The sequence below is a fragment of the Takifugu rubripes genome, chromosome 11 (genome assembly GCF_901000725.2).
Source record: "Takifugu rubripes chromosome 11, fTakRub1.2, whole genome shotgun sequence".
Classification (NCBI taxonomy): domain Eukaryota; kingdom Metazoa; phylum Chordata; class Actinopteri; order Tetraodontiformes; family Tetraodontidae; genus Takifugu; species Takifugu rubripes.
Window position 1 is genome coordinate 11,975,535 of NC_042295.1, and position 22,940 is coordinate 11,998,474.

Below are 22,940 nucleotides of genomic sequence, written 5' to 3' on the forward strand. Positions count from 1 at the left end.
AGACAAAAATAAATAAATTAAAAGTCAGAATGAATGATGTGCTGGGCCAAACATATTTCTGGCATAAAATAAGCATGGCAGAGAGGATCCAGGAGTTTTGGTCCAATGGAGACACCTATTAATGACTGATGAGTGTAGTGCCCCCTGGTGGTCACGAGTTTAAAAAAAAAAGCAGATTAAACTACTGTATCCTTGCTGCCTGCGTCAATGTCTGCAGTTCTATGTGAGGATGGACAGAGCAGGAAAAGGAGAACAGAGAGAAGAGTGGAAAGAGCTTTTAATGGCCATCAAAATATAACATGCTGCCCACCCCCCCGTTCTCCCGAAAATGCTCCGCCGAGGCTGTGAACACATTGGTTTAATGGGATGAAGAGTGGTGAAAGACGGGGGAAGTTATGGGTAGAATGTTTTTATTAACCTTGTAAACCCCAGGTATGGGGCTGGAGGTGTGCACCAGTAATCTGTGAAATGGTCTTGCTGACTGGGTGGTTACAGCAGCCAGGGTATAGTGTGGCCAGTGGACCAGTATAACTGGGAGGGGTGGTGGTGGTGTGTGTGTGTGTGTGTTTGTGTGTGTGTGTGTGTGGGGGGGGCAGGGCAGAGAGTGTTGACAGCACTCTTGGAAATGTAAATAATTGAAGAGATTCACAGACTGTCTGTAAAGCTCCCAAAGCTCGCCCGAATCGGCCTTTCTTTGTGCAAATACCAGCTGAAGCTCAGTAGCTACGTGTTGTTATGTTCCAACTAACGTAAAAATAAAAAATAAAAATGCGTTTCCATACCTCTGACTGTCAGCGTGGCCGAGGCCTCCAGTTTTCCCACTCGGTTCTCTGTCACGCAGGTGAACGTGCCCTCGTCGTTAACGGAGGCCTTCTTCACCCGCAGCACGTAGTCGTCCTTCTCAAATTTAATCTCATACCTGTTGACAAAGACAGAACGAGGCTGCATTAAATGCAAAATAGAACTAATAACAGGTGCCTCCGGGTTCCGCCCGAGCCTGTTGAGTGTGTTTCCCCTCCCCGGAGAGGCACGGAGGAGCGCGACTGTCCGTTCTGACAAACGGGGAGAGTATTGAAGAGAATCAATTATTTAACAATGACACGCAGACAGATGCATTCAACTGAAACCCTCCAAACTTCTTCAATATTCATGAGACGCTTCTCTCGCGGCAGATAGATGTGTTCAAACAATATCCAGAGCTTTTGTGTGTACAAGTGTGCCATTGTGTACCCACTGCCTGTGCCTGAATAGACTGCAGCCTTGCCATAAACATATACAAACCCATGCATTACTATTGCAAAGCAACTGTCTGATTTAGTGGAGCAATTACACTGAGGCAATTTTGTGCCTATTTTCAATTCCAACACAGCAGCACATTGTGTGTGTGTGTGTGTGTGTGTGTATCTGCAGATGGTCATATATGTGCTGTCACTGCATGAATAGAAAGACGGTTAACAGGAAGATAATGATGGTCTGGTTTGTTGTTCTGGTCTGAAAGGGATGTCGTCCTTCTGGTGTGTTTTTGTAAGTTTGTGTGAGTGTGTGTGCGTGTGTGTGTGTGGGTGGTGAGGTTGCATGACGGTGGTCTGAGGCTGTCAGCTTGACAATCAACTGCTGTCCACAGTCTGTCACTCACAGACTGTGAGATTGTTGGATTATTGTTTCCTCTTATGTGATTTATGCAACTATGACGCAGTTTTTTGTTGTTTTTTTTCCACTTTTAGCATTTTTGTTGCAGTGCACAGCCTATATGTTATGTAAAACCTGCCAAAATCTAATTAAATCCCATCCACACAGGGGCTTCATGGATACATGATTATTGTTAATGCATGACAAAGACCAGCGTCAGACCCCTGACCTTTACAATGTGGTTGTTCTAAAGGTTTTTAGATGTGAACATTTACACAGTGCTACATTTATGAAGGGGTTTGGACATAAGTTTGTTCTGGATTAAAGCCTACATTCTGACAAAATCCACCATAGGTTTCTCCCACGTGAGAAAAGCCCCCTGTAGGAGAAAATCAGGTGTACAGCTGGCTGCCTGCCACTGTGATACTAATCTGTCCTGTCTATCTGTGTCTTATTCTCCTGCCTGCTGTTAAGACATTTCCAGAGCAGGCAGCTTTATTGCAGCACATTCCTAAACTTTGACTGCCAGTTCCTCATCTGCGCACAGGTACTTAAGGAGCCGTAATGATTACTGCACTGAGTCGCGATTGAACGCTTTGCTCCGGCGAGAGGTGACGGCGGGACATATGAAAGAGGCGTTTATTGTGTAAAGTGGGTGAGTGGCATCTAAAGGAATGAGGCCACCTTTGGGACAGGTTGGACCTGTCTCCAAGTGACAAACAAACCAGAGAGAAAAAGACTCCTCCCATTTTCTCCACTTTTTTGACCGTGGGTATGTAAACATGAACTCCTGACGTGAAAGAGAAGAGGGTGTGTGTCTGTATGTATTTGCTATATATTCAACCCCAAAATATTCATTCTACTAGCAGTGTGAGGACATTTTTGCAAAGTGGGGGCATTTTCTGCTGGTCCTCACAACACAGCACTGCTTCAGGGTCAAGACGCAGGTTTAAGGTTTAAGTTTAGGGTTAGTGAGTGTGATGGGATGGTTCAGGTAGGGAGTTGGGTTGCATATTGTGTCTATGAAAGTCCCCACAAAGATAGAAATACGAGGACAAGTGTGTAGGGAAGGAAAGGACAAAATAGTCTGATGTTTTTAACCTCTGGTCTATTTGTATTGCGCAAAAATGAACACAGTATTTCACAAGGCACAGAAAACACCACCAACATGACCTAGATCCATTTTCAGAAGATTATTAGCACAAAAACAAATCTAATATCGCTAACAATAATAACACAGAAAATGCTTGCTTGTGCTCTACATAGAACTCTGCTAACTTACACAGCGTCACACGGGCCATAATTAGCAAGAGTGTTGCTATGGCTCAGGTTGCCACAGCCTCGTGTCTTTCGTCCATGTGCACATGTCCACAAAAGCACTTGACGGACAGCGTGGTTATTGTTCTTGGTCCCGTCTCAATCAATCCCTCAAAGAGAACCCAAGTTTGCTCTCTGACTTATTAGAAGCATGCATGAACCCAATCAATCTGTAATCAGCTTCCTATATGGAAGCAATCTAGATGACACGATGAGCGGGATAAGAGGTAGTTCTGGATACACACAAGTGAGTACACACGAGGAGGGAACAGTAGCTCTTTATTGAGGCTGGATGGCGGCGGAGCTCTGGTCTCTATTAGAGGAGGAATGTTGCTGCATATGGAGAGGAGAGCCAAAGTCACCCCACTGCAGGCTCCCTCCTTCACAGCACACTCCACACACACACATGCATGCACACACACATTATCTCACACAGAGAGCAAAGTATACAATCATCCAACACATTTCCACACATGTGCGGACTCCTTCGCTCATGCAGGGAGATGAGGAGTGATGGGAATGTAAGCAAATGCCAAGACAAGGCAGCGTTTTTCCGGGTTGTCGGATTCATGTGCTCACTGCCGGGAGGGTGCTGTGCAAAGATGCAAACTCTTCTGTAATTTCGAATGTATTTTAGAAGCAGCACATATACATAAAGTCCTTGGGATTATCTTCAAGGATTTGCCTTGAGACTGTCTGACAGGAACACGCTCACCCGTGTTTCACCTTCAGACTTGAGCCAATTTACTCACATTAAGGGAATCTTATCTCTGGGCTTCACGGGCGGCTGAGTGTGTGTACAGTATCCATAAAATGACTCAACTGGAGGGGATCTTATCTGCCGCGCCCCTGCGCTGGCGGCGGGCAAAACCAAGGCACGTAAGTCAATCAGGTTGCGACAGAAGACTAATTCTGACTTGCTCTCCGGTCCGGCTGATCTGACAAAGTGCTGCCTCTCTGCTCCACTTCACCCTAGCACACTAATCTGGCTTCAAACCTCCTGACTTGTCTTTAACCCCAGCCCAATTAAAAAGAGCCTCAGCCTACCTGTCCCGGACTTGTCACCCACGAGACAGAGGATGAATTAAATGCAACTTTGTTTTTTTTTTAACTTGCAAGGCCTTTGGCCAGAGCTGCTTTGCCTCAGGCCTCTCCACAAGTCTGACAGCACCATATCTAAATGAATCAATGGGCAGTTTGGAAAGGCTTCAGTCCTTATGGTGAGGCTGGTGTTTTGTGGGAAGGCCATTGATCCTAAATTAGCTTTTGAAAGACTCTGATCATCTCAGTCCCACAACAGATGGAGACAGCGCTGCGGTCTTTGCTCAGAGGGCAGATGCTGCTGAAGACCTTCCTTAGTCTTTAGAGTTTTGCTTATATACATTTAGAAGTGCTTATTCCCACTTTGTTTTATCGCTGGAGATGATCGAGTGGAATGATGCAACCATTAAACAGATTCAATCACTGCTGATGAACAAATCAGTGTCAATAACCCTCAAGAATGAGGTAACTCTTAATCGCAGTACTATTTTCTGGCTGCCCCCCATAAATAGCAGCTGTATCCACTTATATGTCTGGGGACGTCAGGGAGGCAGGAACCATTGGATTTTTATTCTGCCGAGTTGTCGAGGAGACAAATCGGCGAAACTGGACAGTCAGCATAGCGCGGACACTCCTGTCGCACTACTTCCAACAGCACGGCTCCATCAGCCACACACACACATTCCTCTACCAAAGCATATGTGTACAGACTGAGACAGATAGGCTTTTTTCTTTTTGGGCTGAATGTTGCAATGGTGCTGCAAGGGGGGGTTGTTGGAGGGGGCTGGGGGCTGAACACAGACCACGGGGGCTCTGAAAAAGCACGGGAGAGGGTGCCAGGGTTTAAAGGCACAACAGCTAGCCACGTGCTGAGCTGGGAGCCTGTGGACTTTCTCAGTGTGACAGATTTTTGCCACTGGAGACAAAGCTCTCCGATTCCATAACTTTGTACACTCGTGCTTGACAGACAGATAGAGATTAATCTGCTAGATTATCAGAAAGCAACAATATGTAGCTTCTATTCTGAACACGATCTCATTGGGCTTTAGCAGCACCGTCCTGTCTTTGTTCTCTTGTTGTCTCTTTGAAACCCACAGAGGCTAAAGCCAATACCATCCCGGTGATTTGTGTGCATGTGTCTCGTGCTTTGTGTGTATCTGTGGACAGGTGTGTGTGTGCGCGTGTGTTTGCCTGGGAGGTTTCTGGAGCCACTGAGCATATTACCATAAGACCTGTTTACTTAGCCAAGTCTCCAGTTCTTTTCTGATATACAAAAGTCGCACATGCAACAGCACCCACACACGCACACTGTGCTCACTGGAAGCAGCATGTTAAAACACTTCCACACCAAAGAAAGACTCGGCCTTATTAAATCCGCGCTTCTCCAGCTTATCATTATAATAAGGACGGTGTAACCTTTGCTGGCGGGGTTCAAACAAAGACTCTCCCCTACTGAGGAAGTGCTTGATCTTTTATTCCTGCAGCCGCTGATACAACTTTAGATGCCAACAGTTACCGACGGATCGGCTCTGCTACAGGAGCCGTTTGGAATCCACACTGTTTCCCAGATGTTCAACTAGATTTCTTTAAAAGCTTTATTTTTTTCTTCCTTCAGACAGGGAGGAAAATGTTTGAAGTTTAAATGACGCAAAGCGGCGGCGAAAGTAGGAACACTCCAGCACAATGGTTTGTTGTTTCTTTTTAGCGTGCAGAAGCAGGCGGGCGCGAAATGTCAGAATTAGAATATCACAGTTCTCCTGTGTGCTATCGGCTTCAAAGTGAACTGGAGAATTAGGCATAACAAAGAAATCAAAAGCGGTCACAGTAATTAAAAGTACCGCAGCGGCGATTACGTTTTAATGGCGGCACACGTGTTTGTTTCCTTTCTGCAAACCAAAATAAGGCCGGACTTCAAAGGGATGACAGAGATAGCAAGGGCCCGGAAACATGAGCTCATCCTGCGATGTTATAAATCAGGTAATTTGATCCAAAAAGAACCCATTTCCCAGGCCGACGCTGTACCGAGGCCACGTCTGAGATACTTTCATGTGTGCTTTGGCACAGCACCCGCGTCCCTCTGCCCAGTGAACCAAATCCTTATCAGACGCAAACAACCCGCCCACGCTCCGCTCCGCCGCTGGCCTTGACTGATGTCAGGTCTGCTGAGGATATGTTGCAAAAGGCGGTCCGAGCAACGTGCCACTGAGGACGGGACTTTTTCTTTAAAGTCTGCCGTTGACCTCGACGCGTTTCGCAGGACGCGGGGCAGGCCGGGGCTTTAAAAGGAGGCCGGTCTTATTTACAGGCTTTCATTCGACGGTCTGTCTCCCAGAATGCGAGCACGCGCGTGCGCGTCACGAAGGCTACCCGGAGTGAGCGGGGTTAAATGATGGAGGGAGGGGGAGCGCGTGCCGGGATTTTCACCGCCGTGGCCGTACCTGCACACACCTGTCAGCTGCAATAATCGGAGTCCTTCTATCTTCTGTCACAGCGCCTCGCTGTCTGCCTCGCCACGTGCCAAATTGTTTCTATTCTACCTTTCAGCCTCTCTGCCCACTTACCTGTCACTCACGTTGAATTGTCCAGCTTATTATCTGTGCAGGCGAAGTCTCCCTCTGTAATGGTTATGGGAGCTTTTTACGAGGGTTTGGAAAATGATTTTTTTTTATTTACCATGAATATGTATTGTGGTCTGTATGCAGACTAATGGAGCAGCATAAATGCCTCCTGGCAGCCAGGCCAGGTGAGACTTAACATTGGTTTGACACAGTCAGTCAGACTGACACTAATGCCTCCAACACTTCCTCTGCATAACGTGCTGCCTGTCACATCAGTGAGACGCCTGCAGCGATCCGCCAAAACAGCAGATGTACACAAACACGCTCACCCTCGTTTACCGTAACAGAGAACCGAGACGGCGCTGTTAAAATTAAAGCCGCACCTTCCGCGAGGAACATCGACGTCGTCCTTCCTCCAGCGGACGTTGGGTTGAGGGTCCCCTTGGACCTGGCAGCGGAACTCTACCATCTCGTCTTCCAGGACCACCTGGTTGATGGGCCGCCGGATGAAGGTCGGCCGCTCTGCAGAGCACAGAATCAGAGTCACACTCATCATGTCAGACTTATCTCCGACTGAGTCCTGTGATGGGTGAAATGAGGCATACCAAACACTGTGACTTGAGCCGTCTCACTCTCTCGCTCGCCGACCATGTTGGTTCCCACGCAGATGTACATGCCAGCATCACTTTTTCTTGTGTTGGAGATCATTAGTTTTCCTCCTCGCATCTGAAGGAGAAAAACTGATGATTTGGCCTGGCCTCATCGAGGTGTTTAATTCCCAAACATAGCAGCACTGAGGTACCTATCGCCAAATCTAGATTCTTTTGGCCCCATATAACATAATTCCGACTCAGCAATAAATTGAAGCCCGTGGCGGCAGTACTCACAGTGATCCTGTCATCCTTATCGTCAATTTGCACTTTGTCTTTTTTCCAGTAGATGGTGGGTTCGGGGTGGCCTCTTGGGGGGACGCACTCGAGGATCGCCGGCTCACCTGCTGCTACCACCACATCGGTGGGGTTCTGTCTGAAGTCATCTCGCAACACTGCAGGTAGAAAAGAAGAAAGAGATCAGGGAGCGTCGAGTCACGCACCATGTTGAGGCTAATAAAGGAAGCCTATAGAGTTGTGATTCATTCCGGGGAAGCGTGCTTGTGTGCATGCAATTGTGCTAATCAAGGTCTCAGTGGAGGAAGAAGAACAAACAGAGAGAGGATGCCCCTCTTCTTCAATGTAAACATTGACACACATACACAAGAAATAAACAGACTTCCTCCTTTGCTGACTCCTTCATCAGAAACCTCACAACATGCACAAACCCAGCCGGGCAGACTCTGCAGGTGGTGGTTCATACTGCCCCCGAACCTTGTTGCACACCTGCGCAGAACCCAGGGGATACGACCAGATAACATCCAGCTCAGTCACAGCCGGCTCGCCCTGCTGCCATCTGCCACCACGCAAACACGCCTCCGCTGCCATGCTACCAGACCAGGAAGCAGCTTTTTTTCCTCGGGCGCTGCGACTCCTGACATCCCATAACATCAATAAGCTGCTCTTACTGAATGGGACTAATATTGTTTCTATATTAACTCAGATTTTTTTAAATCTTTTTGAGCAGTGTATTCACATGGACAAAAACAATGGAATACCCAGCGTGGTGTGTGGAACAAGGGTAGATCACACTGTTGCGCTCTGTGTACTGAAACGGAGCTTTTGTGATTTGATCTGGGGGAAAAAAAGAGAATCTAATCCGAGGAGCAACCCTGCAGGAATTTCAGCTTCAGCAGCATCCACTGAGCGAGACACGCGTCTTCTGAAGGATAAGGGGACTAAGCCTGTTGGAGGATGTTTGAAGATGCTCGAGGAGGGCTAAATTAAGGGCAGCACCACAGGTCCTTATGTAAATTCCTCACGTTGCTCGGGACAATGGCGGGGAGGGCTAACAATATAAAAGGGGATAACTGGTCCCTGTGCTCCTGGCTTCTCTCATCTCATCATTCCCTTTTCTTAGCCCCTCAATAGGACACTGCGCAGCCATTGTCTTCTTATTTTTTTTATTTTTTTTTCTTAGAAAGGAAAAATGAGGCGGGGAAAGCGGAGAAGCTTTCAACCCAATTATCCTGGGGATGTGCAGGGGTACGGAGAGGGACGTTTGTGTGACATGAATTCAAATGAAACCTTCAAACCGGGCTAATAGAACCAAATATACCAGAGGTAGAGGTTTTCTATCTCTCACGCAGGGCTGCCTTCTCATCTAAAAACCTAGGGTAATTAACTAGCCCCAGAGTGGTCGACAACTCCCCCGCCCCCTCCCCAGTTAGGTTGGGCATAACAGCCATTACCAGCAGACCGTCTACATATTTGCATTACAAACAAAAGTCCTGCTGTTATATAATTACAGTCCGGTTTGGACTGTACGTTGCCTGTTGTTTGCGACCATGTTGGACTTAATTGCTGCCCTCCATTCATCGCAGCCACTCCTGGGATTTAGTCAGAATCAATTTCCTTTGAAACTGAGCAGCGACAAAAGAAAGACGCATTAGGGGCATCATTATGGCGCTTGTGTGAGGCCATCTAATCGCATCCAGCGCTGCTCTGCGTCACACTAAAACGCATCCCTGCCCGCGATCTACATGAGTGGGCAGAGCATGCAAACCGTTAAATAACACACAAGGTAACACACACACACACACACTTGTTGAGGATTGGACAAATACAGAGGAACAAAAAGCTACAAGCAAACAAACAGATGACCCCAACTGAGAGATTACGGCGCGCGTGTTGGTTCAGAGCTTGTGAATACCAACACTCTGGACAGATGCGACCCCCTGCAGTCAAATCACTGGCACAGAAAATATCAATTCCCTCCATGTTGTGTTTACCTTGTTTCATTTCAGTATGAATATGTACTGCATCTGTCTCAGTGATGCCTTCAGGCGTCTACATGCATTGAACGCTGTGTCAGAGAGGGTGAACGTGACCATATCTGAATTATAACACCAGCTATATACTTTTTTAAAGTGGGTTAGATCTAATATCTGCGTCATTAAGTCTGTGTGGGTCTAAATCCAACTCGGAGACCCTGTAGGCATTCAGGGGCGAATGGGCCAACAGATGCAACATAATTGCCTCTAAATCCCCCTGAAACAGTCGGCTCTGCTTGCACTGAAAACATCTCACCTCCCATGGAGTTCCAGTGCGCCCTGAACTCTGCCTCCCCGCTCACTCGCTTATAAATATTTAGATATTTTTTTTACATTTCTAAGCAGTTGGCAATTGGTACATCTGTCAATCCCGCAGGCTAAACAGTGCTCCTATCTGAATAATCTACATGCACCTCTTTTTTTATTTATTCCCATAATATAGGAGTCGGCTGATTTGATTGAAAGAGCGTCACACGGGAGGGGGGGGGGGGGGACAAGGCGCTGCGGGGCCGCTGCTCTTTTTACCTGGCATGGTTTCAATGCTTCGTACTCAAAGGGGCGGGGAATCAGCTCGCAATTTTGCTGAAAGGGTTGCGAAAAGAACTCTTTGCCAAAGTAGAAGACAAAGAAGACGCCGGCTCTGTTACTTTGCAAATCAGATTGTCTGACGTTAGTTGGGGAAAACCTGTTCCAACTGTGCGCACACGCACACAAAGACACACGCACGCACGCACGCACGCACACACACACACACACACACACACACACACACACACACACACACACACACACACACAAATCTGAGGTATCGTGGCGCAAAGGTGGCAGGGCAAGGACAGGATGAGAGGTGATACTTTGTACAGCACACCCTCCTCTTCCAGCCAAGGTATTACTCACCGGGGTGACACTGCATTTTGGTCGGGAAGGGGGGGGCACTTGACTGAGATGTCCCCTGTTATATAGTGAGGACACCTAGCTTATGGCTAAAAAGACAAAAAGCTTGGCTATTGCTGCAACATCACAGGTGCCGCTCCCATTCCTCTGGTCTGACATTTAGATAAACTCATGAACCCACATAAACCAAGCCGAGTATGAAATGTTTGAGCACCACACCTGAATGTGCATATTTGTGCGGTGATTCTAACTTTTCCTTCCATGTTTACTGCAGCGAGAGGCCCTCCTCTCTTTCACAAATACATATTCTCCGAGGTCAGGGGATATAAAACACAGTGAGATTACAACAGCCGGAAGCCCAAGGCTAAAGTCTGCACTCAGACGCACCACAGTCTACTCTGATTAGAAAATAAACCATGCAAGCACGCACACACAAAGTGAGAAAGCTGTAAAGATGTAGCTCGGGGCTATAATATCATTTCATTCGAGTGCTTTTTTGCGCTTCATCCGGCAGGAGTGCTATTACAATAGCACTATTTTCAATTCTACCCTTAGAGAAGGGGAATAATATATATGTCACTTGACAAGATGTACTAAATCCACTCTGTGTTGTCAGGATATTCTCCATTACTGCTGATGCTGAGGGCAGAAGAAGGATAACGCCACAGTGATAACACCGCAGAGGTAGATGTGCCCCATTTGTCTGGATGCAAGCTCTTTTTTCTTCCCCATCTCTGACTTGGCTATCTACCCTCCCACCGGCCAGCTCTGACCTTTGTTCCCCATCCAGATGCAGAAATTAGCCCCTCAGCAGGGAGGTGAGCAGCAGCTTCCCAAATATCCTCTATATATTCGTCCACAGAGAGGCTGCAGGTCAGATTAGAGAAACAACAGCAAAAATGCAAGCGAATGACGATGCCTAAGGCTGGAGCTCCTCGGGGAGCCGAGGAGAAGCCCCATCATCAGCTCAACTCATCACCATTGCTCTCTGTCTTTGCTACGCTGTCCTATCGCCGTCTGGGGTCATTCCCTTTCTGTTTTGCCCTCTTCCGTCTTCCCAGTTCATCAATTCCCCCCGTTCCCATAACACCGTGTTGGATCCTGCCGCCTCCGGTCGCTTTCAGCGGCTCTCCTCAACAATGGCTGCAGATGAGGTTTTGCAGATGAGGCCACATACGCGCTCACCTAATCATTCTCCCTCGACCACGACCGGGCGCGATACCATCTCCCGCTCCATTCTCCCTATCTGCAAATCCAACAGCTAAGGGGTTGTAAATAACACTGTCACTTTTTCCAAGATAAGATGCAGGTAATATAGAAAAGAGTGAAGGTAAAGAGACTCGTGTGGCCGGCCATGATAGCGTAGTGGGGGCAAATCACAGCTGGTGATATCCTATGAAATGTGCATTGTCAGTAGAGATCTCAATAAGAGAGTAAGAACATATGTGCTGTAGTGAGGTCTCCAATGGGAAGACATAAGCAGGCAATGACAAGACCGTGCCGGCTCAAGGTCGGGCTGAGGCTGTCGAACAAGCTTCCACCTGCGATTTAGTAGATTAACTGCAACAAGCGACCTTATTTAAACAGCAGCCCCATTCAAAGCTCGTTTTTCAAACAACATCTCTAATTTGGCTCCTGGGCTGCCTGGTAATGACAGCAGGACCACAGTGGGCAATTCTGATGGCCGGTCCATGACAAACTGCACAGCCTTCTCAGAAACAATACAATTAAGTCTTAATGAAGTTCTTCTCTTTATACCCCTTAACAATACAGCACACACACGCACTCACACACACGCGCACACGATTCAATTTAGCCTAATCCATGCTTTATGGTAATATATAGCTCATTAAAATGTTAGTTAAAAACTCATTAAAATTCACTTGAAGAAGTAATGGCTTCATTACAGTAATATGCCGAAAAGCAAAGAAAAAGACAAGTAAGGACAGGGAGAAGAAAGAGAGCGGAGAGCGACAGCTTTCTAATGACTTAATTGTGTCTCAAATGGAAGACATTTGCATCGTTAAAAAAATAAAAAAAAACAGCATTCCAAATATCTGCATCTATTCTCCGAGCAGTGTGTAATTAACAGGTGCCGTAATTAAAGGTGCGTCTTGCCCCTAAATTATGTTGGCGTTCGCTCCTAGTTTATGCTGCTGTTATCTTGTTTATGGTCACAAATGCTTCCAGGGTGGGGGGGGCTTGGCGGATGCAGCCAGTACTGAAACTGGAGCCGGATGATACAGATGGACAATGCGCCCGTGGGCATTTGTGCCGGCTCCGATAAGGCCTGATGTTGCGCTTCAGCTTCTGTTGGATGCAGAACGGACACTTTACAGCCGAGAGGGGGAGCAAGACGTGAGGGGAAGCGAAGAAGACGGGAAGGGTGGGGGGTGTTGAAGATGGGAGTGGGATTGATTTCCTGACAATTCTCGCGCCGAGGCGGCGCTGACGGAGGTACTGAGGCATCATAAAGGAGCAGGTGGGACCAGTCTTGTACAAGGTAGAGTGAAGGGACGGGAGGGAAAAAAAAGACAGGCAGCTCATAGTGTAAGTTTCCTGAATGTATTTATTCATCTCTAATGGCACCCCCCCTGTCTTAAATATGACAGATACTAATGCTACTCAAAACCCCTTTGGTAATGGGTCTAATAGGGGGCAGTTAGCAGCTGGAAAATGTGCCCTCCTTATAGAAACAGTCATCTAGATCCTTATCAAGATTTATTCAGCCCACAATCTGAGTTGTATGTTGTTGGATTACTTCCCTGACATACAAGAACCCCTTTGGCAGCTGTGGCTGACGCACTCTTATCGCCTTACATGAAAGGCTTCGGTCCAAAAGCTGCACTGCAACAAACATGAGAGATGTCTTGGAGACAGGAACAAGCCAAATTTGCTCTGAATGCCCGTGCGCACGTCTTTGGGAGATTTCAGTAAAGTCCGCCCTCAGGACAATGAGACAATGACCTTCCACAGGGGACGGTAATCCCTCAGATGTTGCTTAACTGGACAGGAAGTCAGGATTTTCAGTGCACATTTTCGCCCACCCTGAGCCCCTCATTCATCGTGGCATGCTTATACCGAGGCATCCCCAGTGAAAATGAGGCCCCTGGAGCCTTATGTTGTATCCCACTCTGCACATCTTCATATAATCTTTAACAGCCCCCTCTTTTTGCCAGCCTATTACCGCTCCTCCTATATCTGTTTTATTGTTTTGCTCTGTAATTGGATTGGCAGTAACAGCAAGCGGAGAGCTGTTAGGAGCCTGTAAAAAGGTGTCATTCAGTGGTGCAAGCCCTTTTTTTTTTAAATTAAACTCTCGGCTGGAGTTGAGCAGCCTTTCTCTCGTCTGCTCTGATGAGCCCTGTGTGCACGTGCGCTCCGTGGCAAACTGAAGGACGGCAGAAGGAGGGGAGGAGGTGTTTATAACAACTCCAGACAGCCCAGTTTACTGTAGTCAGCATCCCTCCCAGGGCACCAATCGACAATCCTGGACCAAGAAAATACTGGGAGAGCATAAAGAATTCACAGATACTGCGCATGCATGTCTGCCGTTGCTGGGCGTCCTCGTGCTCATTGTGACAGAGCCACACCCATCAGTGGTGTGCAGCCATGTGTGCATGTGCAGAGCCACTGATCACATAAGGGGCATTGATAGAAGTGATCTCATGTGACAAATTTTAAAAATAATCTGACGTGAGCATTCTACATATGAGGCTGCGGCTTGTTTGTGGTCAGAGAGGTGTTCATTACAGTCCTCCTCCACCCCCCCCTTTCAATCCTCCTAATGGTCTCGTCAGATTATCTTCCCTTCAATCAATACGGCCCGCGAGGAAGGACCGCAGTACCTGAGGGCGTTTTGCTCTCCATTGTAGCCCACAAGGTGACAAATTTTCCAGAGCCGAGGTCGCCTGGATCAGAACCTTCCGGAGGACTTTGAACTATTCCTGATATCCATCAAATGCTACAGTCTGGCCTGTTTTCAAAGAGGGCGGCAGGGGGCCGATTCGGCAGAGATTTGCGAGCAAAAGAAGGCGGAGATCTGTCGACGTGGCGAGCAGAAAGCAGGCGGCAGACGTGGCGAGGGTGTTAAATCACACGTAGCCTTGATGCAGAGGCATTTAAAGAGATTTATCGATCACTTTATAGATCTTATCTATTGTGGAAGAGCAAAAATTAAACTGGATACGACGATGACCTTTACAGCAGCCTCTGCCATGAATAGGACGCTGCGTCTATAGGTACAGCCCCCACCCCCACCCCCCCCGTGTTTCATTATGTGTTAAAATGAGATATTTTTGACCGAAGCGATTTAGCATTTAGTCAGAAAATGCATTTTAAAATAACCAAATGCCACCACCAGATCTGAGCATCTGCACTGCACGGTCACTTTATATGGAGCAGATGCTGCGAGGAAGGCAGAGCAGCACACCAGCAGGAATAGAAGAACCTGATGATTTGCACGTACAGCTCATTAGCTCAGGCACTGGTGCATTCACAGGGCAATGCAAAAGTCTTTGACAGCACAGGAATCATTTACGGAAAGAAAGAGGGGAACTTTTCCGACGGCGGTCTGCGGAGCGCTTCCGCATCTCAGCTGCACGACAGTCCAGTGGCTGATTTCACGAGCCAACCCGTGTTAATTGCATTACAGCCAGAATTGTGTCGCTTCCATCTGTAATCAGCTTACCGCCTCAGGTCAACTGGATATGCCGAGATTACGTAACCTGCCTGCTAATGGGTGGAATTTCATTCATTCCAGGGCAAAAATCCAGGATACTGACTCAGGTAATCTGGTCTGCTGGAAGTGCCAGTCTGCATGCAATAACTCGTGTGTGTGTGTGTGTGTGCTTGCAGGTGTGTGTGTGTGTGTGTGTGTGTGTGTGTGTGTGTGTGTGTGTGTGTGAACCCATGCTTATATTATCATGTAAATAGGAAACAATCTGAAATACACAGCTGGCTGCCAGACTCAGGATCAGTGCAGAGCAGCGTATCTAAACTATTCCACTGCTGCCCTTCAACCCGCCATTCTCTAAAATAAAACCCCAAAGACATTCCCACTATGACTAGTTTTTAGCCTTCATGTCTAAAAACCAATTATCCTGTCTTTCAAATGATGATAAACATCTTTTTTGATCCCAGATGCAACTCATTGGGGCAAAAGGATCAAAGTTGATGAGGCAACTTGTACTTCCGAAGCTATGTGGGGAGTTCTGTCCACAGTATTGACCGCACTGCGGATGGGATAAGATATGGTTGGAGGGAAGCGATGACCTACATAGCAAGGACGAGACAGTGGGTCAGCAGAAGCACAGTGCAGTGATCCCATAGCTCTCCGGGGCACATGTTCTGCAGCCAAGGTGCAACACTGAGTAGACGCCGTCTGTGTCTTTCTGTGTAGGCTGTATCTGTGTGCAGGCATATCCACCGCCGCCCACGCGGTCGTTTTATCTTTGCAGTTGCCTGCCTTCACATGATCAGAGACGGAGCCCGCTCGGAGACCAGCTGTATGCTACTTTAGCATTAGCAGATGCGCGGCCTGCAGTCAATACTGATTTCACGTGGCAATTAATTGATAATTGGATGAGCTACGGCTGCTGAACCAGAACTGGTATGTGGGAAAATTGGTTGATTCATACATGACTGAGTGTGGTAATAAATCAAGAACCATCAACAATTTTGGTTTCAAGAGGAATCATGTTTTTTTTTTCCCAAATCAAACCTCCAAAATATCCCATTTCTTTTTTGCGTCTCCATATTTGCTTTGGCCTGAACGCCTACTACACAAATAAAATATACATATAAACAGACCTCGTCTCACAGACAGTTGACAGGAAACAACTATAACATCCAATACTTGAACCAAGGTTGACTTCCTGCCATTTATAGCAGAAGGACCTTTGAAGCCCGGGTGCTTGAAATGTCACAATAATGCGATGATATCTGAAATCATTATGTCTAATCCCACAGAGCGGGACGTTGGTGAGGGACCTTTAAAGTTGCGACGGACATTTAGGATGACTGCAGACAACAGTCAGAGTCCTTACACACACACACACACACACCCAGACACACACACACACACACACACACACACACCCAGACACACACACAGCATCCTCTAGGTCTGACCAACTGGAGTAATATGTAAGATGTGAGATGTTATCTGTGTTTGAGCTAAGGAATTTTTCCAGTCTTCTGCCCCCTGCAGGGCACTCAGTGCCAAGCAGCTGCATGTCTGTGCGCACATGTGCGGGGCAGTGACTAATCATGCATTTATGGTTAATGTGATCTACGTAGGAGGCTTAATCAAGAGTGTAAATTGACTGTGAGTCAAATAGCGGTACACATGAAAACACAGGCAATGCGCTGCCTAACGAGCGATGGCCCACGACTCAAAAGGAAAAAAAATGTTGCTTGCAATTAAACAAAGGCAGCGGCTGCTCCTCGGTTTCTGCACGTCTGAGCTTCTCGCCTTCAAATGCAGCTGGATAAGGCGGCTGACAGCACCGCCGCAGCACCATTCTTATCCCCGTCTTCAAACACCCCCGTCTCCCACAGCCACAGACAGAACACACCAGAGTGGTGGGAAGAGCTATGCTGTGCAATCAGTTTTCCCAACCACAGCATTTTAAAAAAACCCAAAAAACTCCTCTTTCCTTTATTCAAGCGTGTGTTAGTATGAGTTCCTTAGTGACATATATCACTGGCAACGGGTGTTGACAGCATAGTTACAAAACAGCATTAAAAGAGTGTAAATGCTGAACGAATAGAAAAAATGAAATGTGTTTCATCTGCATCTGGATGATCAACATCTTTAATTTGATGGCTATTGATTGGCTAATCACGCTCAGTTTGCATTAGCATTATTGAATATCCGATGCAGTTATAGTGACTTCTCTCTCGATACTATTGACTTTGCCTAAATTGGAGATGCCCCTGCTCAGTAAAAGTCAAGACCTAAATAGCAGTCCAGTCAAGAGACTGAGGAAGAGCGGGAGGAAGAGAAGAACATTCAAATGTTGTTTTTTTCTCCACCATCTTTCATTATTCAGCCTCAAGCCATGAATAACTGAATAACTGAATCTATGATGGATGGAACGGAGGGCCGCATTTTCATGCAGCATGTCTGAATAAGAGAGGAGCGTAACGAGCCACAAGAAAGCATTCTCGTCCTCCTCCACCTCCTCCTCTAAGAGCGGTCTTTAAATGAAGAGCTAGGAACTCCACTCGAGCGTGAACGCTCCTCCGTCCATTTTAGCGGGACGCGCTCTGCAGCTGAGCGCCTGCATGTGTGCATCCTCGGAAACTATATAATGACGCCCAAAATGTCTGCCGCGCTCACAAACACGAGCGTTTGGAGACACTTTGGTCAGTGTGAGCGCTGCCGTTATAACAGCCACTACAAGGGCAGGGGCCAGGGTGGTCAGTCTGCCGCCACAGCGCGGCGTTTATGAAATAACCCCCATCACAGCGGCCCTTTTCCACGCGCTGCTGAATAAAATATGAGGGCAGCGGGACGAGAAAATGAAAGATAGGGGGATGGGGGGGGGATAAGAGGAGATGGGGCAAAGAGCCTCTGTTTAAATAGCAGAAAGGTGACATGTGAATTCTCTCCCAACGTGAGCGACCCCTGACCTCCCCGCGCCACGGCGACAAACAGCACTTAGCATTCTCGCCACAGGAGCCTGATCTCAGAAGACACAACCGCAACCCCGCAGCGCTGACAAACACCCCCAAATAAAAAACATGCGTTTTTCGCTTTGTCACATAATAGCACAAACACGTTGCCCCACTGGAAAAAAACAACAAAAAACACCCTGTTATTAACGCCACTCCTCCCGAGAGCACACGGATCGAAGTCGATCAACTCATTCGCACTATGTTGTGGGGGGGCCGGCGGTTTATAATTTGCCTTTCTGAATGTGCAGATTACTATAATCACTTCATGGCTCGCAATACAAGTAAATGTAGTGCCAGCAATTATAGGGGCTAAAAGCAAATGGCGAGCCGGGGTGGTAAAACCGATCGCGGTGAGCTGATAAAAAGCAAACAAACCCAAACTGAGGCCTGACCCCTCCCACTCAGTTCAGCATCATTATCCCGGAGTTTTTGCCTGTGCTGTCGAGAACAATCAGAAAAGGACTCTGCTCCGTGTATGAAAAATGGCTCATAAACTAATCTGAAGCGTTATTTCACTGAGGAAATTGATTCATTGTGTTAGCCTCCTTAAAAAGGTACCGGCTGCTCGACTCTCCATCACTCCAGTGTCTGCCTCTGGACTGAGCCTCGAGCTGAGGATTGATCTCCCAGGAGCCCTCATTTCACTGTCAGGCCTGCAAATTCTAACGTCATTAACAGCAACTCCTCACGTCTGACTTAAATGAACGTACAGGCTATCAATTAGCCGCGGTGAGGCCAGTCATAGTGTACTCAGGGGGAAAGGCTTCGGTACAGCGGTTGGACAGCTAAGATGGATGATACGTTATGTTTACGTTCAGGATTCTTCTTTTTCGCATTATTTTGCCACTTCCACTATTAAATGAGCCGCCCGTTTGACGATGACGTGTTCTTCAGAGTAATTTATCTTAATTTTGTCCTTCTGTCAGGATGCCAGCATCAGGCAGGTATCTGTTAAACGTGCACAGATGCCGGACACTGAATTATTTGCATGACTGTTGCTTTTCTGACACCTGCTTGGGAGAGGTCGAGCGTGCGCCTATTCACCACTAAACCGCCCAGGCCTCTGAATAATTTTCCATTTAATCATCCATGCATCCATCTATCTGCACGTGTATCCTTTTTGCTTGATGAGTTAATTTCGCTCCCGTCCGCCCGTTGTCTGAGTGACCCCCGCGACCCCAGAGAATCTCCTAACAGGCTCCTCTTGCCCATCAGGATTGATTGGTCCGTAGCACCCTGTCAGGGGCGATCAATACATCATTCCTTTAGTAACGAGGCTCCCGCTTGCTCGCCACCTCTTCCTTCCCCGCGTCGCATTTCTTCCATTTTATTATTTCTCAGAGCCGATCGATGCGGGCAAACAGGCCGACTGTAAACCACACCGCAATTAGAGCGGCGCATAATCTTCCTGTTGAGTCTACAACAGCCGCCAGCAAACGCAACGCAAATGCTCGTGAAATCTAACGGGCTTCTCTGAATCAAGTCGCTTAAACGATGAAGAAAAGCCAACCAAAACTCTGAAGTGATACAGGGACGGAAGAGTCAACGTGTTTCCATGAACGCGGCGATGCATCTGTCGCCCACAACGTTCAACAGGTACAGGTGACAACAGAGGACCCCCCCCCCCCCAAAAAAAAATGATTAAATAGAGCACACACTGGCATGCAAATCCATAACCGAGGAGATGGTAACACGCTCGGGTGAGCACAGATCTATTCTCATCCCATTAAATGGACCTCTGCAGGATAAAAGTACATTTCTAATATTGAGGGCAAGAAAGACAGATAATTGAATAATGAACTCAAGGCTTAATTAGGGTAATTTTGTTAGGGGAACTAATGACTTAATACTTTATGGTGAGATGTCAGCACTTTTTTTCTCTCTATAATGATATCATATTTCATTGTCTCTCTTCATCATCAAAGAGCTTCCACATTTGAGGTTGAAGCAGTGTTGATGAGGGGGGAAAAGTCTGCGATGTCATCACATTAGTGGTCGGTTTGCAGAAAGGGAAAGACAAAAATAGACTTATGGCTAGTTGGACCATTGAATTACAGAGTTACCACACTGGTGTAGTGTTGTCTTGGTTTGTGGGTTGGCCTCAGACTGGAGCTGGTGATTTGAGAGGGGCTGTCTGTCTGGGTGCATGCGGTGCACAGGGCAGCAGCGCCGAACTGCAGGAGTAATTAGCAAAACGGGCCATCGCAGCTTCCTGTGAAGTCCGGCCTTTGAAGGTGGGAGCTCAGGCCGATCGCCAGCCCCTCTGATGCGTGTTTATAAATCTTTGAAGGGGGTGAGAACTGCTAACGAGGCCTCATCTATTACAATTTGAGATGTAATTAGCGTGGTTGGAGGAATGGAACCCAGCCAAAGGAGAGTGGCTCAATCTGGGCCCGGCCTGCTCGAGTCCCTCAGGACAGCAACAGCAGGAGGATGAAGTGAGTGAGCGGAGTGAGACTCCCTGGAGGGAAGACAGGGGGGGTCTCAGCAGACATGACACACAGGTCAGGCGACACGCAGCCACAACACTGGAGCCCAAAAGTGCACGGAGGAGATGCACATTTCCTTTTAGTTTTAGATATTGCTGACATGTACTGAATCAAATGTGCTCCTATGCATGTCTCTCCGTGTTCGAGCAGAATTTAAGGGTGTGAAACAACATAGTTTGGTATTTTAGGTGTGTGTGGGGGGTCAGGTCGGGTGCGACATACTCTGTTTACTGCTTTAGACAACCTTTAACCCCTGACAGCTCAGTTCTTGACCCCTCGCCGCCTGCGAGGGCCTGTTTTCACTGACCATCAAGTCGAATTTAGGAAAAGCTGGCCGGCCATTAGTCTTTATCAATGTCTCTCAGCATTTTTTTTAAGAATGCTGTGCAGGGGGGACATGACCTGGACGGTGCCGTCGCCTCTCTGGATTGGTTGGTGTAGTTTGAGTGGACCAGTGAGAAAATAGCTCAGACAGCTGCACAGAATCACAAAAAAATAAAGAGAGGCCAGACATAAATGAGACAGACTAAGGCAGGTAAACAAAGAGGGACGCTGGAGCGGAAAGGCTTTTAAACATTTAAGCAGAGCGGAGGGAGATACTGCAGGATGACCTGTAATGGGACGGAGGAGGGAAAGCGCGATAAAACAGGAGATTGTAACCTCGCTCCATTTGCCCATCAGACAAAGAGATGCTTCAGGGAGTGAGCAATGGAGTCACGGCACGTGTCTGCAGTCTTTGCTGTGCACGTCTGATTCTCCGGAAGCTGAATAAAAGGAAGTTATTTTTAGGGAGGCGATGTGTAATATGGTGGTTTTACACGCTTTACCTCCTCAATTATACAAATCGTTTAAATTTATTTATTCTTATAAATAAAATGTCAGTAACAAAAGGTAAGCCACTCTCAGACAAACAGAGCTTGAAGTAAACGTGCAGTTAACAAGGAGCGTCTCTTCTTATTCATATGATTTCGGGCACCTGGCCTTTTAACGCTGCGATGTCATACCTTGATGGAGAGTGGGGCTCTTTGTAGGTCACTGTGCTTTTGACAGTTTGTGTCAAACAATAAATGCTTTAGAATATGCCTCCACTAAAAGTGCCTTGGGACCAGGCCCGCTCAGCCCCTTTTCCATCTCAGTTCTGACAGTCCACCGCGGTGGACGAGACAGGCTAATTTCACTCCTGAATGACATCTATTCAACCTGAGTGATGAGAGAGCGGGACCTGCACTCAGCCACGGGCACAGATGTGTGTTCAAGTGGTCAGAAAATCAGATCAAGCACACACACACACACACACACACACACACACACTGGATACTAAAGAAGTAAACTGAAAGCAAAGTTAACTGACGGACCCATTAACTGGCCCCCACCTGCTATTTCAGTTTCACACCTTGAAAGTCCAGTAAAATATACCGGGCTCTATGGTCCAGTGCACCAAAACCCTTCTGAGACCACCTTTAGCCAACATGCTGTCCTCTCTGCGCACCTCCAATCTGTTTTCCAAGGTTTTGGCTGGTAGAAATATGCATGGACCTCTCAGGGAAAGTTAGGCACAGACTAAGGTGTGACCAAAGATGAAGGAGGCCCTCTGGGGGTCCAAAGGGCCCCAGTGTGATATACCCTGATGAAGACAAATGGGCAGAACCAGTATCACAGTAAAGGAAAAAGAAGGGAGGGTTTGAATGGATGGTTGGATACTGACACGCAGCCTAATTGGTGACCTGCAGGGTTAGAGATAAGTTGGAAGGCCTCCATGCTGACTGAGTGGCAAGAGTGTCAATCTATCCTGAGGAGGGGTCATGGATCACATGAAGTGCACGGTGGGCGTTGAGGGCATTTGAGGCTGAAAGAACCAAAGATAATCTTTCATCTATGATCCAAACTGCCTCACGGAACAACAAATCACTGTAAGGAAGCAACACTCCCGACAAGATGCTTTTGTTTGTATAGACGGGGAAAAAGAGACAGTGATGATGATGATAAAAGTAAAAACGCTGTCTTTGCTTGTGATGTCTGGCAGCGAATATGAAGTCTGCCACAAATCTGAGCGTGCACTTCCTTCATAGCATTTGGAGGGAAATCAGTCTGATTGCTGATGCGCGTCTCCTCTAGTGAGCAAACATGGAGGAGCACATCCTTATCGTGCATGAAGGGACACTTGTGTCCGTGATCAGCGTCACCGCCACTTGCTGTCAATGCCACATGCAGAAGATCCAACAGAAAGTCCAATAAAGCTGCCCTTCGAAAGACAACTTGTCTGAATTTTCCTATCACGCGTCCGCTAAAGGTCATTTCCAGCCAATACAATCATACAGTGAGTGTTGGGTTATTATTTCCTGTGAATAACGCACAGTTCGCTACCACTGGACGGCACAAGCCCCGTCAATAATCCAATGAAAAGGA

General features: G+C 47.3%; 1 protein-coding gene across 10 annotated transcripts in view; it reads right to left on the reverse strand.

Annotated features, from left to right (window-relative positions):
- robo2 (roundabout, axon guidance receptor, homolog 2 (Drosophila)) overlaps positions 1 to 22,940 on the reverse strand; it is a 181,200-nt gene that overhangs the window by 36,303 nt on the left and 121,957 nt on the right. For all 10 annotated transcript variants that reach the window (XM_029843266.1, XM_029843264.1, XM_029843263.1 and 7 more), the window contains exons 3-6: positions 7,433 to 7,590; positions 7,151 to 7,271; positions 6,929 to 7,067; positions 783 to 919 (exon numbers count right to left, since the gene is read on the reverse strand). In XM_029843266.1, the coding sequence (XP_029699126.1) occupies positions 783 to 919; positions 6,929 to 7,067; positions 7,151 to 7,271; positions 7,433 to 7,590 (555 nt within the window). The remainder of the gene's footprint in view (positions 1 to 782; positions 920 to 6,928; positions 7,068 to 7,150; positions 7,272 to 7,432; positions 7,591 to 22,940) is intronic.